The following is a 19227-nucleotide window of genomic DNA, read 5'->3' as shown; positions in this document are numbered from 1 at the left end:
ATGTCATTTGTTAACAATGGTAAAATATCTACCACAATCCACTAGCGCATGTATCTTTATCACAAAGTGATTTTTTTAATCACTCTATCTCTATTCTCTGGAATCTAAAGATAAATTATACCTAACTATGTACCAGTAAAATTACTAGTTAGGTAAAAATTTTTCTTTAAATCAGTCTTTAATCTGTAGGTACATACCAAGTGTGAACCCGAAAATAAAAATAATAATCTAAGTAGCATAAAATATAACTATGTAAATAATAGCAGATATTACTAGGATAGGATGTTGTTTACTTGCAACCCCTTTTCTAAACATTTCTAAACTAGAATTGCTCCGAAACACAACAATAGGAACACACAGGTATAAAGATAAACAAAGGAATAACCACGCTGCCTGCGGCTGTCGCTCCAAAATAATACTGTAATCGCTCACTTATGTTTTCAACTTTAGCTTAAGGACTCAAAGTGCAATATTGTTTGAATTGACAATAAGCGAAGTTACCGGCAAAAAAACTTGTTTGTGCTGGAGGCTTCATAGACCGCCCATGCCAACCACGGTTATTCAATAATGAGTTGAATTTAAGTCTGCGTAAAGATTACAATCGTTTGAACTGGTTCAAAACCTTATTATGAGGTAACAGAATCGACTGGGTTTTTATTTCGGTTACCGGTAACAGGGGTTAACTCGATCTGATACGGTTACCGAATCAAAGTGTTACCTTATCAGACGGTTACCGTTATGGTAGGGGTTTTTATAACCACTTCTAAAATAACCCTATGAAAAACCCCGGTTAAGGTAACCGGTTCTGGTCCCTAAGCGTAAGTGGCAGAGGGGGTAGCGTTACTATGCTCAGTCTAGAGGATGTCTTGTCTGTGGAGCAAGTGATATGCTATCTCATTCTACCGCATGGCTGCGTCCCTTGGAGTGGCCGGCGCTGGCCCATCGTGTAGAGAAGCGATTAAAGGTCTTTTGTTATGTCGACGGAAAAGACGGTTTTCCCGAACGTTTGTGATCCAGTTGAATACTTTTGTTTGTCACTCCACCACTCGGTACCTACACTACAATACCTAAACTATGAATGTGGATGCAGTAAACAATGGAATCACAATGCGAGTATAAATGTTTGCAATTCCGTACCATAATTTACCTTATCATTCTATTATTTTCCTCTGGATTATTATATTGTTATTTAAACAACATACATTGTGTTATGGTTGGCTTGCTTTTATTCACCAACCCAAATTACCAAAACAATTTTAAATGCGTGATTATCATGTTTTTCTACAGGTACCTACCATAATTGGTTGTTTGGGCAATAGTATAATTATATAACCAGAGATCGGACAAATTTGCATCATTGCTCGCAATAATGTGGACATGACTCCAAAATTGATTAAATAATTAATCATTTAATTAATTTTTTACCTGAGGTTTAATTTTGATTCCTAATCAATAAATAACACTAAGATTTCTTATAATGTAAATTTATTTAAAAAAATAATCAGTATGTTTTCCAAATTTTCTGAAGGTACTCATTTTTTTAAATCAGAAATAGATTTAAGTGCTATTTATTGACTAGGGAACAAAATTAAACTTCAGGTAAAAAATTAATTAAAATAATTTAATGATTAATTATTTAATCAAATTTGGAGTCATTGTCCACATTATTGCGAGCAATGACGCCAATCTGTCCGATCTCTGTTTATAACAGACGACGAACCTAATACCTTTATAGTTTTGTTTGGCTTTATGGTTTGAGAATAATAAGTGTAAAACATAGATAATTGTACGTATTTATCTAAACTAGTGGCTCTGTGACCAGTAGACGTTTCGATAAACTTAATAAAAAATAAGTTGCCAAACTAAAACCACGGCAAACTCACAATAGTCTTAAGCGCCATAGACGCTTAAGTCCTTTATGCCAATTTACGCCATTTTGAAAAAAAAAATGTAACTATTTAACCTGCTTACAATATTTTTAGAGAATCGATTAAGAGATACTAGAATGCATGGGTCTTTTGAAAGGAAAGGAATGAAAATTAATGTAAGCAAGACGAAAGTAATGGTATTTGAAAAGGAAGAAAATATGACTAACTGTGAGATTTTGATTGGTCAAGAAAGAGTGCAACAAGTGAAAGAGTTTGTGTATCTGGGAACCTTGTTCACTAGGGACGGTAAGCATGATAAGGACATTGAAAGGAGAGTGAATGCTGGAAATCGCGTGAATGGGGCACTTAACGCTTTTATGAGCAGCCAAAAGGTGTCGCAAAAAGCACGGTTGGCTGTGCATAGAGGGGTGTTGGTGCCTACACTCATGTATGGTAGCGAAAGTTGGGTATGGCAGAAGAGGCATCAGAGCCAAGTGAATGCAGTGGAAATGAGAGCGTTGAGAAGTGTGTGTGGTGTGAGATTACAAGATAGAATTAGGAACAGTGTGATAAGGGAAAAGTGTGGACTGAACGAAGATGTAGTGACAAAAATTGAGAAAGGTATGTTGAGATGGTTCGGACACATGGAAAGAATGAGTGAAAGAAGGCTGACAAAGAGAGTGTATAAGGGAGAAGTAGAAGAGGGAGTTGGAAGGGGCAGACCTCGGCGGACTTTCTTCGATCAGATCGGGGAAATCCTGAAGAAAGGCCAGGTCAAGAGCACCCTAAACCGGCGAGCGTGTATGAGGAATATTATGAAAGTAACGGAAGCGAAAGAGGTATGTCAGGATCGTAGCAAGTGGAAATCCGTGGTCTCTGCCTACCCCTCCGGGAAATAGGCGTGATTATATGTATGTATATATGTATGTACGATTAAGAAATGGGACATGTAGAAGAGGACATCCGGACATACGAAAGCATTTTTTCCCAAGCTGAACAGCAGACCTTATGCTAAATTTAAAGTACCTTTCTTCTTTCTTGAAATTATTTTCTATAAGACCTAATTTTTTTTGGAAATTATTTGTAAGGTTACTGAAAAATAATTTTGTTTCGTTGTTTCAGTCATTCTCATTAGCTCATTACATTAAAAACATTAATATACCTAGTTAATTATGATTAAAATTGGCACAGAGAACCAGTATTTTGCGCCATGGGTTGCTGTCGTTTTTTAAACACGTAAGCGCCATGAATTTTACAGCGCTTACGACGCTTTGGTCGCGTGGTACCTATAGGTTGCGACTGCGTCAATTTCATTGTTTGGCTCAATGGATTATCCCCAAATATTTAATTTCATTAAATGACAGTAATAATTGTCAAAAACATTTCCACTCCGTATTTACAAACACGCGATAGCCGGCATGCAACGCTCAAGTGTGTCAATGCTAAGATTTGCGCAAGAGTTGCCGAAACGAACGGGTTCGGTTCTCGGCCGGTGGCATTGACCTCTGTTCCGGCAGTGGAAGTGTTTATGTTGGCTGCCGAAAGATTTGACCAAACATAGAAAAAAAAACAACGGGTTGCACTCCGGGAGTGCTGGCAGAAGTGAAAACTCAATCACTATTGCAAAATGTCTGCAGCACTATGTATAATTGAGGTTAACGCCATCTAGCGTTTTTCGTCGCATTACTTCAAACCACTAAGCACATCACTGTTAGTACTTGTGTTATATTAATACCAGTTAGATGGAAATTCACTAGATGGCATTTAAATCAATAAAGAAAAACTCAATGACATTGTAGGTTTTTCGATCAGGTCACGTGTCCGTCTTACGGTCACGTGATCTGTCACGAGTTTAACATTTTTTCCCCACTTCAAAAAGTGCACAGCGCCGGTAAACAAATTTTCACTTCAAAAATTTTATGTAAGAAATTTTGGAAACAGCATAAAGGAACTGCATGGTATAATTTTATTATTTTTATTAGAGATAAAATCCCTCTCTGTAGCACCAATACATCAGTGCGAGCGAGATGGACTGCGATTGAGTTTACGCAGTCGCTAATGTAAACGTCAAGTGTCAACTCGTGGTACGGCTGCAGGCTGGGCGACAAATATAAAAGATAAAATATCTTACCCGAAAAATCTATGCCGCCTTCTTCTGCTATTCACAAATGATAAGTTGAACCACATTATCACAAAACTGTAACGAGTTATTTACGAAAACCTCTTATCACAAAGTTCAATAAACTTAATGATAAATGTAATATACTTAATAACGCAAATTCTGCCTGATTACATTGATTCACTTTTAATGATATTTATTTATTATGTTTAAAACACGTTTAGTTTACAATTTTTAACTATTATATTTTTTTTATTTTTTCTTATTATAAGTAGTTTGATCTCCAATAAGCTTAGCTACTAGACAAACTAAATATTTATAGCAATCATTAAACTAAATTTACGAAAATACACAAAAAAATACATGACAAATATGATTAACGCACTCAATATTTTTATAATTAGCAAAAACCAACGTAGGAGGGGAATTAATCAATTGTATGAAGTCAGCACATGGATCTTTTAATTTTGAGTATATTTTACATAAATCTAATCTTTTAATACCTACTAATTTCATAGTATCAAATATTTAGTTTTGACATTTCATAAACAGTAAGGTAACTGAAACCGTATTTGGCTGGTTAGGAAAATAGCATAATTATTCTCGGCACAGCATATTCTAATTTTCGACGATATCGTCGTAGACTCAATGTGTCAATAATTGGAGATGGGCCAAAAATCACTAGATAAATCTAGGCTGAAAGTAGGTAGGTACATGTTACAAATACATGTAAACAAATGAATATATTTAGGCGTTGCACGAGACGCTCTTACGACACGCATTCTTAGCACATTGAACTCCAAGTTACCTCATATTTACTTAATGTACTAAGCTTGGAAGTAACACTAAACACTGTATTAGTTCGTTTTTTTTAGCATTAGAAGAAGTAAGCGATCTTGACATGTCTTTTTATCAAAAATCACCATTGAAAAATAAGTCACAGCAAATATATTAGAATTAAGTTTAAATTAATACGAATTTTTACATTCTTTTGCATTCATAAGTATGTAATATAAACTCATTTTAAAAGCGTTTTTCAATATTTTTTAAATAAAAAGACACGTGAAGATTGTTTCTTAGGTAATAGGTACCATCTTTCTAATGCTAAAAAAACGAACTATAGGACGAAAGGTGTTAAAACATTTTATGATATTAATGACCCATCTAAACAATGAATGTGCTAAAACATGCATAAAACTTGTGAAATAAGATTGTTTATGCCTAAATAAAGACTAAACTTGAACCATGATTATCAAAGAGTAAACAAAAACTAAAGTTATATGAAGAGATTATTATGTGACAAATTTAACCAACACAACGTTTTTTCACTTTTCCGAGGTTGCGCCCTTAGTCAAACCTAGCTAAACCGACCCGCCCGCGCGCAGCGCACTTTCACTAATGCGCCGACGCATGTGCAGTTGCAGTTGCACAATTAGCGGAAACGTTTCGACAATGGCCGTAGTTCTCTGTGCAAACAGTATTTTACCCCGCTGAGTTATATACCGCAACTAGTCGTCTTCAAATTGGCCGTGGAAGAAATAATACGAGTAGGTACATTACTACGAAGGCCAGGAAATAAGGGATTACAAGAGTAAAATACAAAGGGCCGAGCAAAGCGATGCCTTTTTTTATAAAAAGCCGGAAAATCTTATCCCGGTACAGGTATTTATATTATTTATCTCAATAATGCTTTAAAAAAAAACAAACTGAAAACTATTCATAACCGAAAAATACGGGGCGGCGCCTTTCCGCGCGATTTCAATTTGCCGGCCTAGGCGAGCAATGTTTTACGAAAATCCATTCGGATAAGATCCTCATTTCGCCTAAGTTAGTGAAATCGTTTGTTATTAACATTATAATGAGAAGATCGATTAGTTCCGCTAAACACGGAATGATATACTTTTTTTACTTAGTAGGTATAATTCAAAAGAATTTGTTTATATTTATTGTTGTATATTAAAGCGTCCGTAATTACTTATCAGAGCATAGAGGACGTTTTATAAATGTATAAGTAATGCAGTGATATTGATATACGAATAGGTACGATAAAGTCGACCATATTATTCTTACTACAGGTTTAGTCAGGGTCAATGGAAATTGCCAAAGATATAAATTTTAAATTGTAAACAAACCTATGTAGCATATATGTGCATGCTTTTGACGGTATTAAACAGTACACTTGTTTACTAGTAAGTTCATTTAAATATTAAGTTGGCTATACGATATAGGTACCTATATCCTTTTATTCATACAGTATATGTCAGTCGTGGCAATTAGTCCCAGACATCATTTTCTTAAAACGTGCAAATTACTTAACTATGTATAAGGAAGATATATAGGTACAGTGTATTACTAAAAGAAATTAAAAACTAGCTTAAATCTAAAATAGGCCCTTGTATAAGGTAGGTATATAGAAACGATAAACAAAAATCAAATATTTCTTATTACTATATTTGTATGGAAAGGTGGATTTCGTGGCGGTCGTCCACTTTCGTTTTAAGGTTCCAAATTTACTGAACCGAAGTATTTAGGTACCTACTTTGTATCTACCTATATTATGCGTATGTATAACTATTAGCTAACGCAACGTTACGTAGGATCCTTCAAACCTCTTTATATGTTACTCCAAAACCCGTTTAACGAGATCTTATGCCTCACAGAGTACACCTCTGACATTAAATAAATTTTATGGCTTTTAAATATATGCTGCTTGTAATATACTTAATTACTTGCTTTATTACTTCTTGAGCAGCCATATTTACTATAAGACTACATTGTCATTGTATGTATTGTATTTACATGTATGTGATGTATGTAAAGGAAATAATGCGTTCAGTCAAAGTTCATAAGTCTCATAACTTAGTAAAAATTTGTACAAATTTATTAATTTACACCCAAAATAATAAATTATGAAATTAATGTGCCTACTTACCCTACCTATGTATTTTTTCTAAGTAAAATGACTCGGAGAATGTAGACGACGCCAAAATAGTCCAAATTTGGATGACCTTGGGTCTCGGATTCACTGTCATCAGGTCAAGTCGGTCACGTAAAAGGTTAACGGCAGACGCATGCGCGTGCGCCTAAATCGCGCATGATCGCGAGCCGCCTGCCAAGTGAGAGTGGAGTTTTTACACTACACAAAATGCTTATTTATTTATTTACGTTATGTTAATTATAATGTTTTTATATTGTTTTAATTGTGCACAATAAAGAATATTACTTACTACTACTGCTACTACTATTTATTTAGTAAAAAAAATACGCAAAAATAATTTGAAATATTTTTCAAAATATTACTACCCAATTATATAATTATTTTTTCCTTTATGATATAGTACCTACATACCTAATTTTGACATGTTTTCTCTGAAAGCCACACCGCGCTAATAAACCTAAGATAAATAATTTGTGCTCAATGATGATAAATTGAAAACCTCGATATTTCATATTTTAATGTTTGTTTTAGTCACTCGCGTCGCGAGACATGTTTATGTTAGTAGGTACTCGTATGTTTCACAACAGTTTAAATTCAGTTCATATTTTTGCTTAATTTTTGAGAAACTCCCAAGAACGTCCGCTTGAAATATTGACTCTGTTTGCAAATGTCTCCATTCCTCGCTTTTCAACTGTTACTTATATCATCTGCCCCCATAACCCACCGATTTTCTCGGGATGATGACACATGTTGAATTTTAGAACAAAATCTAGTAAAATAGATAGAAAATGAGCAATTTATCACAATATTGTGGATATTAAAAAAATATATGGAAATAATAAAAAAAATACAGCACCTGAAAGTTTCAACATTTAAGTTTTTTGTTAATTTCCAAAAACGAAATTAGTAAGGATAGGTACTCACATTATATCCAAAAAAAGATTACTTACTATATACATAAACGCAATATTTCATCGACAAAAACGCAATTTTCTTATTTTGTTCATACTTCAAGATGTACTCTCAGTGACCTTGACGTCACGTTCACTTTTCGCGTTGTTAAGGGCGTTTCACGAGTGAAGACGACTGTCGGACTTTGACTATCATTATCATTTCTGACTTTTGTATTGCTTTAATGCAATGGGTCCCATATAGACATTTGATCCTAGAAACATACCTGATTGATCGATACCATAAATGATAATTTTGTCATCTAGCCTATTAAACATAAATAAGCATTAAAAGTTTGACGTGCTGAAGTTTCTTTCTTACAGAAAAAAGTTTCAGTACCTATACTTATTACAAGAAAACTGACAACTGTTACAGGTTTTAAACTTATCACATAAACCACAACATAAAGGTTAATGGCAGAGACATGAGTGCGCGCCTAAATCGCCGTAACTTCGATCAGCTCTTGCACTGCCTGCAAATTGACTTATAAATCTATTTCCATTGGACTCGAAGGACGAACTAGAGTGTGTATGCTAATAATAAATGTTTTACCTTTGACCGTGATCGTGAAACGCTATTATAGCTTAACCTTTTTTGATAAGGACTACGAGGAAGGAGAGTTGTTTTTACACCAACCTGTGTATAAACTTAATATATACTTAATAACATTATGCTTATGCAGATTTTAGTTTTATTAGACGGTCTGTTGACGTGCTATTCGAAATCCGGTTGATCTTTTTTTGTCGCCGATCCGATGAATTGATATTAGAAGAATATTTATAATTATGCCGCGGGTCCTTGACCTTTCATCAAATATTACTATACTCGTTACTAGAATGTTTTTAACATAAACCTACTAACTAACAATAAACATGGCTCAGCCTGTGCAAAAATTACATGTTGATACCTACCTAGGCTTTATAGGCATAATAATCACTACATAGTATAAAACAAAGTCGCTTCCCGCTGTCGGTCTGTCCCTGTCCCTATGTATGTAGATCTTTAAAACAACGCAACGGATTTTGATTCGGTTATGAAAAGTAAACGTAAACTCACCATGGAGCCTTGGCAGCTAATCCTTGGACGGTTGTATTTTTATTGGCTGTGGCTGAAGACATGATGAAATCTGGAAAAAAATACAACATTAACCATGTTCATATATTCACCTTTTTTTTTTTTAAATCTTTATTTAGGAAAAAAAGGCCTTCGTCGCTGAGCGATGATGCCGGCCTCATAATAGTTACATATGGTTATTGTCTACAATTTAACAATTTGATTATTAAGTGGTACAATTTAATAGTCTGCTTAGATGTAGGTTTAGACAACAAACTATTACATAAGCCCACGTCAGCTAGTTTAAGTTTGGCTTGCGTTTCAAATGCCCTGCGGTCGGCTCCGATCCGAGCACACATATTCACCTTTATTAATACCTCTATTATACTAACACAACAAGATAAAAACCTGTAAAAAACACCTGCCAATCACAAACTAAAAGTACCTAATTTATTGATGTAAATTTTGCGATTTTCGCTCGCAATAAGCGTTTTAAGCGCTATACTTATACCTATAAATATGGATGAGTAGCTAGTCAATAAATGAAAACTTCTCAAACAATTATTAATAATACTAATCCAGGGACCGGAACCGCTTACCCTGAAGAGGGTTTTACCCCGGGTTAATGATAGAGTGGTTTTTAAAAACCCTATCAATTCGGAAAGCACATCATTAACTTACCCAAACGAAAAAATTACCAAATTGAATACAGTTAACTCGGGTAAGCGCTTACCAAAACCAAAAACCCTTTATTAAAGTTTCCCTATGAAGTGGGTTTCAAATGTGATCAAGCTATTTTAATCTCTGTGACCAAGGCTTTCGGCTGATTATTGCAGCAACATACAAGCGCATGGTTGACAATAGGTACAAGTATGGCGGCACGAGCGAGCCTACACACACAAATAAACAGACTTTATGCATTAGCCGTAGCGCTTACGCCTTTGATCAAGATGCTATTATTGCTTGTCCGTGCGCGAAAATATCGTTGTGATTTGCCGGGCGGCGGCGGCGAACAAGTCCGAGCTTGCTGTTTGTGTTTATAGAATTGTTCGGACGGAGCTCGAATAGTGCGTTGCGGTCGGCGGAATTTTAAATTGCAAAATATTGTGAATACTTACTTCACTTGGTGGTTATATATATATATATTCTACGTTAGCTTAGAACATTATGCAGCAAAAGATTGCAGTAGGACGGTTAATCAGTTGTTAATTATTAATATTATACAACGCATGAGACTTCTCTTTCACAACAATCACAACCTACGAAGTTTCAAGCCCCTAAGGTAGGGTTGCCATATGTCCCGGTTCGCCGGGACATGTCCCGGTTTGAAGCACGGTGTCCCGGCGTCCCGGCCGATAAGGAAATTGTCCCGGCTTAAAAATCATAGTTATTTAGTAGGGGGCTGGACTTGGTAAATAATAATATACCTACATTTCTACGTTTCATATGGCCAAAATTAAAAAAAAATGTTTTTTCTACTCCCGTAATTTTATTTGTCATTAAAAGGGTCGTGCACACACCTTTAAACCCCTCTCTTATAGTTGTCAAGACAAGTCTTTAGTCTATTCCCCAAAAAAGTATTTGTGCATACACGCAGTATCTTTTTGGCACTTTTACGATACTTCGTGTAATCACCACTTAAAAAATATTGTATGGAATACATTGTTGCCAACCTAATTTTAATTGTCATTTCTGACAGATGAGTGAACCATAGACATGTTTTGGTTAATCATCATCATCATCATCAGTTTTCATCTTTATAGGGCTGTATCTCCTAAACCGTGCGTCGTAGCGCAAAAATAATCAAATTTTCGTTCCCCTTTGAAACCCGTAAGTAACATTTAAAAAACACAAAAAACTAAAAAAAAAATAAAAAAAAGAAAGAAAAATGTTTATAGGTTGTATCTCCTAAACCGTGCGTCGTAGCGCAAAAATAATAAAATGTTCATTCCTCTGTAAGAAACCCCTAATTAATATAAAAAAAAAAAACAAAAAAGAAATAATAAAAAACAAAAAAAAACTTTATAATGCTGTATCTCCTAAACCGTGCGTCGTAGCGCAAAAATAATCAAATTTTCGTTCCCCTTTGAGTCCCGTAAGTAATATTTAAAAAACACGAAAAACAAAAAACAAATTAAAAAAAGAAAGAAAAATGTTTATGGGTTGTATCTCCTAAACCGTGCGTCGTAGCGCAAAAATAATAAATGTTCATTCCTCTGTCCCCCCCTGCCCCTAATAAATATTAAAAAAAAAAACACAAAAGAGAAATAAAAAAAAACAAAAAAAAAACTTTATCGTAGTCAAAAATAATCAAATTTTCGTTCCCCTTTGAGACCCGTAAGTAATATTTAAAAAACACGAAAAACAAAAAACAAAATTTCAACCCCTTTTTCACCACCTCGGGGGATGAATTATCAAAAACTCTGAAATTAGTTTTATATTGATAAAATACCTTTTTACGAAATTTCAACTTTGTAGCTTTAAATAAAATTGGAACCCTATAAAATTTTCAACCCCCCTTCGACCCTTTAAGAGACGAATTTTTAAAAACGCTGACATGACTTTTCTCGTATTTTAATAATATGCCATTTTACAAAGATTCAAGTCGCGCACTTAAAAAAATGTCTGACTTCCATACAAATCTTCAACCCCTTTTTCATCACCTTAACTTAAAGGATGAATTTTAGAAAAACGCTGAGATAGGTTTCTTCTTTTTTAATGAAATAACTTTTTACGAAGTTACAAATTCATAGCTTAAAATAAAATTTGAACCCCAAACAAATTTTCAACCCCGGCCTTTTTAACCCTTTTTAACCGACGAAAAAACGGAGGAGGTTCTCAAGTCGACGCGTATTTTTTTTTTATGTATGATCACCAGGGGTCGGACAAAGAGTGCGGATGACGTAAAAATGACGTAATCTTGCACACAGGATGATGTTTGAGTTTGTATTTAAACTTCCGTGTGACATGTAGTAACAAAGTAGTATTAATGAAGTAACAAAATAATCGTAAATAAATCCATGGAATTAATAATACAGGTGGTAGGGTGATGTAGTGAATAAAATAAATTTCACGAAACTTGTTACCATAAGGTATAATTATTTGAAATTAGTTAGAACACTTAGAACAAGTCTGTGGGATCCTCAGATAAATAGGTTTAATAGTCAAAAGTGGGAACAGTAGGTAAGATTAGTAAAAATAAAAAAGATAATTTGATGTTATTATACGTTTATAGCTAAATTTTAGCTAAATATAATCGTGAAGATACAATAGCTAAACAATAACGAAGTCAATTTATTGTTCATCTGATTGACAATGTGTCAGTCAAAAACGTACTTACTCATTTCAAGTGGCGATATCGTTTAATAAAGAGGTTGATAAATGATAAGTGATAATTGCTTATGAAAATCAAAAATACTATTTGAAATCATCCTATAAGTGGTTTGACGTCATCCGCACTTTTTGTCCGACCCCTGATGATCACATATTTTTTTTTACAGATTAGTTCGATTTTGATAATTATTTTTTTATTGGATTTGGTATACCCCAAAGTTGGTCCCATATAAATTTGGAAAAAAAATCCAACCTTAAGGGTAGGAAAATAGGGGATGATTGATTTTTCACTCACCGATTGTAACGTATGACCACGCATAACTTTTTACAGAGTAGTCCGATTTTTTTCATTCGTGTCTCGCGCTAAAAGGATAATATTTTATTTCATCCTTTTTGAAGTCGGTTTTATTTTTTTTGTAAAAAGTTTTTAAAGGATGAATTTTTAAAAACGCTGAAATTGCTTTTCTTGTTATCTAATAATATGCCTTTATACAAGGATTCAAGCCCCGCAGTCACAAAAATGTTTGATCTCCATACAAACTTTCAACCCCTTTTTAACCCTTATAAAGGAAGAATTTTTTAAAAACGCTGAAATTACTTTTCTTGTACTCTAATAATATGCCTCTGTACAAAGATTCAAGCCCCGCACTCACAAAAATGTTTGATCTTCATACAAACTTTCAACCCCTTTTTCACCACCTTAGGGGATGAATTTTCAAAAACGCTGAAATGCGTTTTTTGCCGTTTTGAAATAATACCCTTTTAGGAAGTTTCAAGTTCCTCGCTTAAGATAAAATTTAAACCCCATACAAATTTTCAAAACCTTTTTAACCCTGTTAGGGGATGAATTTTACAAAACGTTGAAATTACTTTTCCTGTCTTCTAATAATATCCCCAATACAAAGGTTCAAGTCCCGCACTCAAACAAATGTTTGATATCCATACAAATTTTCAACCCCTTTCTCACCACCTTAGGGGATGAATTTTCAAAAACGCTGAAACAAGTTTTCTTGTATTTTAATTTAATACCTTTTTGCGAAGTTTCAAGTTCCTAGCTTAAAATAAAATTCGCACCCCAAGACGAATTTTCATCCCCTTTTAACCCCCTTAGGGGTTGAATTTCCAAAACCGTTGCAATTACTTTTTTTTGTAATCGGCAATTATGCCTTTCTAAGAAGTTTCAAAGCATTTGTAATGGATTCAAACTTTCAACCCCTTTTTAACCCTGTTAGGGGATGAATTTTACAAAACGCTGAAATTGCTTTTCCTGTCTTTTAATAATATCCCCAAATACAAAGATTCAAGTCCCGCGTTCGAAAAAATGTTTGATATCCATACAAACTCTCAACCCCTTTTTCACCACCTTAGGGGATAAATTTTCAAAACCGCTGAAATTAGTTTTCTTGTATTATAATAATATATCTTTTTACGAAGTTTCAAATTCTTAGCTTAAAATAAAACTTGAACCCCATACAAACTTTCCTCCCCTTTTTAACCCCCTTAGGGGTTGAATTTCTCAAAATCGCTTCTTATCTCTTGTACACTTTATAAATGTAATCTGGTGTGTAATTTTCAACTTTCTATCTTTTGTAGTTTCGGCTCTGCGTTGATGAATCAGTCAGTCCGTCCGGACACTTGCATTTATACAGGGTGGATTTTCTTTTTGGGTCAGTGAGGGCAGCTACCAGATCCCGTCCTGCTACGAAAAAACGGTCTAAGAAGACCTTCCCTCGATTTCAAATTAATGAAGATTGGCTTTTACAGATTTTGGAAAAAACATACAGGGTGCGAGAAAAAGATCATTTTTGACAAACTTTTTTTTTTATGCCAATCGATCCCATTCCTATTGAGGATCAAAAGCTTGTATGGGACCAAAAAAAATATCCATAGTAAATGTATGGAAAAAGTATTTATTAATTTGTGGCTTTTTTTGGCTGTGGAAACGAATGATACTGGATAGGAATGGAATCGATTGGCATACAAAAATAGCATCTGAAAAATAAAAGTTTCCATTTTCATACAAATTGTATGGGAAAAGTTTTCCTCAATTTGTGGCTTTTCTAGCCGGAAATTTTTTTTTGGTTCCATACAAGCTTTTGATCCTTAATGGGAATTGGATCGATTGGCATCAAAAAAAAAGTTTGTCAAAAATTACCTTTTCCTCTCACCCTGTATGTTTTTTCCAAAACCTGTAAAAGCCAATCTTCATTAATTTGAAATCGAGGGAAGGTCTTCTTAGACCGTTTTCTCGTAGCAGCACGGGATCTGGTAGCTGCCCTCACTGACCCAAAAAGAAAATCCATCCTGTATATTCCATGACGTCGTGTCACCAAACTCCGGACGCGAGTAACACGAGTAATTAGAGAGGACTCCAGAATGTGATGTGACTGCTCCAATTCACTCCACTTGTTTCGCTTTTGCGGCTGCCGCCCCCCCGCCCCCCGCCTACCTATCTCTATCTATCCTGTTCTGTTCAATGAGAAAGGTAGAATCGCCGCCTACGTAGAAAAGAGACGGGAAAAGGGTTACCCTATGAAGGGGTAAGCGGTAAATATTATAGGCTTAACTACCTTATCTACACCCTATTTGATTTGGTAACCACATCTAATATGATTAATCATATTCAAAATGGTTTCCATAACGATAGGGTAAGCCAAACGATAGGGTAACCATGACCTCTGGGTAAGCATTTAATAGGGTTACTTTATCGATACGATTAATCTTTAAAAGGGGTTTTCCGGTCCCTGTACTAATCATCTAATGATAATCAATAACATTAACCATTGTTTTTTCAGCCCAGATCTGAGTTCGCCAATGGTCATTAAATCGTTATATTTTTTCCTATTGATATTAACGTGAAGCTGGCATAAATGTCTACTTATAGACGATTGCCATAATTGAAAAAAAAAAAGTTTTGTACGGAACACTAAAATCTGTTTAAGGCATACATACTATGTAGGTATAAGTTACTGTATGGTTTACAATATGATCTAGTATCGTATAGTATATAAATTTACTAGCATCTAAATACCTACTAAATCGAATAGCAACAAGATTCCTTGACCCCAGAAGGGCAAGCACGCCACAATGAAATGGTCACTGTGAATATTATCGTAACTGGGTCTGTTGATAATGAATGTATTAGCATATTTATTATTACAACTACATTAGAACGCGTAAATCTTAGTATTGTCCTCTTTAAAAGGCATAATCGTTTAGTTATAGTTATAGTTTCGAACCAAAACCTCTGGGGGCAGTTTTTCAAAGGCTATCCTGCGACACCCTTTGATAAATCGGTTGGATTCAAATGTTTTCGTAGGATTACGTAAGAATTAGATTTTTCATTATTAGAGAGATAGACTGTTCAAAAACAGGTTTAACCTCTTATCTGTGTCGATAAGGATCCTGACTGAATTTTTAGTATTGCTTTTTTTTTTTCGAGAACGTTTTTTTCTGCTTGTCGGGCACACGGCTTGACGTTTGAATTGAACCCACGAATTTTCACCACCACACGTACGAAAGATTAATTATAATTTTTCATTTCTTTAAAGTATTACAAATAATAATTATGATGTGTCGGTACTGAAACCGAAGCTAAGATGTATTTATGTAACTATCGATGAAAGGTACAGATTACAATAAAATCAACTTACATTCACGTCGGCACAGTTTCACTTGTTTTCCAATAAGTGAAATATATGATTTAGGCATTTTTGTACGAAAAAAGTTCTTTCCAAATGTTTACACACACGTTTCGAATGACACGAGTCTTATGCGGTGGGAAAAGGGTGACTGTGAGTTTGTGGGTAGTAATGAACTTCGCTGACAGCTACCGTTGGTTTTTTTTTGCTATTATAGGCTAAGATCATAGCTGATACTGCTTTAAATAATAGTTTTTTTTATAGTTTATTGCTTAGTCAAATCAGTTTCTTTTTTCGAACTGTCAAAACGATTAGCCACTGTGGAATCTCTATGAAATACAGAACAATGACGTCACGGTCAAGTTACCTACAATACCTACTATTTATAGTTCTTTCGGATTTATTGAAAAGAAATTGTGTCTGAAAATAACTGCGGTCTAGATTTTTCTAATGTTTTTAGTGCTTTATTTCGTGCATGGTGTAAAATAATTTATTTAAAATACAGTAAAAACATCTCTATAGTGTGTCAAAGGACTGTCTTATTATTTCAAACATACACAGAGAGAGTCATACTATCTTTGTCTTACACTAGTACTAGCACCCAAAAGAAAAGGATGAGTATAGTTTTTTTTTGTTCCTATTTACTGACAAATTGGTTTGACCATCTATATTTGTGCAGTTCTCAAGGATTGCCAATACTTACCCATGTAACATTAGGTTCAATAATACGATTAGTCAAGTAAATAATAATTTAATATTTTGTAGCTAATGCGTTTTTTTTTTCTTAAGTTACGAGTTATTGGTATTGGGTCCAAGGGTGATTGGGAAATGGCGGCAAATTAAAAAATAAGTAATTGCGCAAAGTATACTTGGTCAACCAGATCTTGACAGTAGAAAAAGGCGGCAAAGGGTCTAGCCGCAATCCTATAGTGAAACTGCCCCTGGCTGAAGTGTATACCTTTCTTAGGTGTGTTTATTTGTCTTATTATAAGATATCGTTTTACCAAATTTCAAGGCTAGAATTACCAAATTTTTAATACTCACAAGTATTAAGTAAAAAAATATATTTCTTTTTTAAGAATTTTACAGGTGAATTAAAAATTTTTTTTAAAAATTATGAAAAATATAAATAAATATATTTTTTTATTTAATAACTTATATATCACATTTACAAATAATGTGAAAACAACTACTTATATAAAAATCTAAAAAAAATAATTTATTTAGTTTTGGATTTCATACAACGTTGAAAATTTTCAAAGTGGTTGAGCACCCCCTTGTAGTTGAGATAAAGTTACAAAACTTGGTGTACATTATCAGCATAATAAGTGTAACCAAATAAGGGGGTGCCGCTTCTTCTAGCTAGAGTTTGAATTTTTCCCATACAAACGTGAACCACCCTAAAGTACGTAAGAAGGACGGCCTGTATGCATTAGTAAGACATTTTTACCTTGCTGCTCCAAATGGATTTTTTTACAAAAAATATATTTTATGCAATAGTATATTCTGCATTAAATAACAAAAAATTGAGGTTGTCGCTATCTCACAAGTAATAAAAAAAAAAGTTTAAAATATTAAAAATATTTTTTTAAGCCTTTATAAACACGGTACAACCTTGATTTTTTTTTTGGAAATATACTATTATTAGATGCAATTAACATCCAAATTTCAAAACAATCGAACCACTAGTTTAGCTACAAAAAAAAACAATTAAAAAAAAAAATTTTTTTTGGCCAAACCAAGGGGATTCTAGCCTTGAAATTTGGTAAAACGATATCTTATTATAAGACAAATAAACGCACCTAAGAAAGCTATACACTTTAGCCAGGGGCAGTTTCACTATAGGATTGCGGCTAGACCCTTTGAAAAATGTAGGCGCGAAGGGATATCGTCCCATAGAAAATTTGAATTTCGCGCCTTTTTTTACTGACAAGATTTGGTTGACCAGCTACCTATATTAATCGCACCATTCTCAATGCCATTAGGTTATTGGATTTATCGATTTTTCTAGTGACAGGATGTTTGACCTGATAAAAACATTAACACCAACAATTTCTTCAGTAGGTTGACCGCATAATAATAATAAAAGAGTATTTAAAAAAGTTTTACCCATCCCCTCCGCCCCTTGAATACCGTGTACCTACTGGCCACTTACACTAGCCTCCTATTACTGTCATAATTTAAAATTGGAAGACTTTCTTATTTGAAATTATGACAGTCAGCTTGCGCGGGAAATGGCAGCTGTCATTTACTTTTCCCCGCCCGGGGCGTGAAAATGTCATGTTTTCCATTCACGTATTATTAAGGTGGCTTTGAATAGTTTGAATTTTGAATGTCAGGAAAATCGATAATTGACAGCATTCTAGTAGGTATGTACTTTTAGTCAATCTAATTTGGTACTAAATTCGAATAAAGTTAAAATACCTATGCGCGATTAAGTTTTTTTTTTCTATTATCGACACTATATTACATTTTATTGACATAATAGATAATGTGCTCACAGTTTAATTGGTACTGATTTACTGAATCATTATATAACTATTAAACTAATTAAATTATAATTAAACTAAATGACCATTGTTTATTTAATATAATGGTTGTTAACACAGATTCACTCAACTACCTATTCTCTAACTATAACTCACTATATATCGATATCGTAATATTATCCTTAAGGAATAATGTATGAAGGAAAATCCTAAAAATAATGCTTGTAGGTATTGTTTTGATTGTAATTAATTTTAACTAAAACAATTCTCTACACAGTCAATTTTTAAACATGTAAATACGCCCAATACTTACAAAGCGAACGAACACGAGTTCAAATTCAAAAATGGAACACAAACTTTTTAATTCCGGCGCGTTTTATTTTTAATCGTCTGACACAGCCGCAGCGCGCGGTCGGTGCGAGTGACTAGTGACTGAACGTATCAACGGAGTGTGCCGGCGAATTAGGTCGAGCCACATGCTGCAGCTTATCATCAATTGAGATGCTTGCGATTTATCTTGCTAATAAACTTTAGTTTTGATATTACTGGCGATTTTTTTTTGTTGGTTGTGTTTAGAAAGCCCGCACTACACGGCTGGAAACCAAGCTTTGATGATCGTCCAATCAAGATCACCCTGGCCTTGGTCGCAGCGTAATATAATTTGGTCGCCATCCTACTATCCGGTCGGAAACTACCAATGTCGAGTCGAGTGGTCGGAAGCCTCGATACTCTTTTTGTCTACAGTTTGTCTGTATTTGTAGACCTCTAGTGGAGCCGTTAACCACATTATAGTACAATGAATTTTATCGACAAATCATCCCCCATACCTATAAAT

General features: G+C 34.2%; 1 protein-coding gene across 1 annotated transcript in view; it reads right to left on the bottom strand.

Moving 5' to 3' along the window:
* LOC134663118 (17-beta-hydroxysteroid dehydrogenase 13-like) overlaps nt 1-18867 on the bottom strand; it is a 53276-nt gene extending 34409 nt beyond the window's left edge. Inside the window, exons 1-2 of the mRNA XM_063519452.1 lie at nt 18706-18867; nt 8933-9002 (exon numbers count right to left, since the gene is read on the bottom strand). Of these exons, the coding sequence (XP_063375522.1) occupies nt 8933-8994 (62 nt within the window). The 5' untranslated portion in view covers nt 8995-9002; nt 18706-18867. The remainder of the gene's footprint in view (nt 1-8932; nt 9003-18705) is intronic.
* Nucleotides 18868-19227: the final 360 nt, after the last annotated feature.

Source organism: Cydia amplana, chromosome 4 (genome assembly GCF_948474715.1).
Source record: "Cydia amplana chromosome 4, ilCydAmpl1.1, whole genome shotgun sequence".
Classification (NCBI taxonomy): Eukaryota; Metazoa; Arthropoda; class Insecta; order Lepidoptera; family Tortricidae; genus Cydia; species Cydia amplana.
Note: the sequence above shows the minus strand (reverse complement) of the source record. Positions and strands in the feature narration are given on the sequence as shown.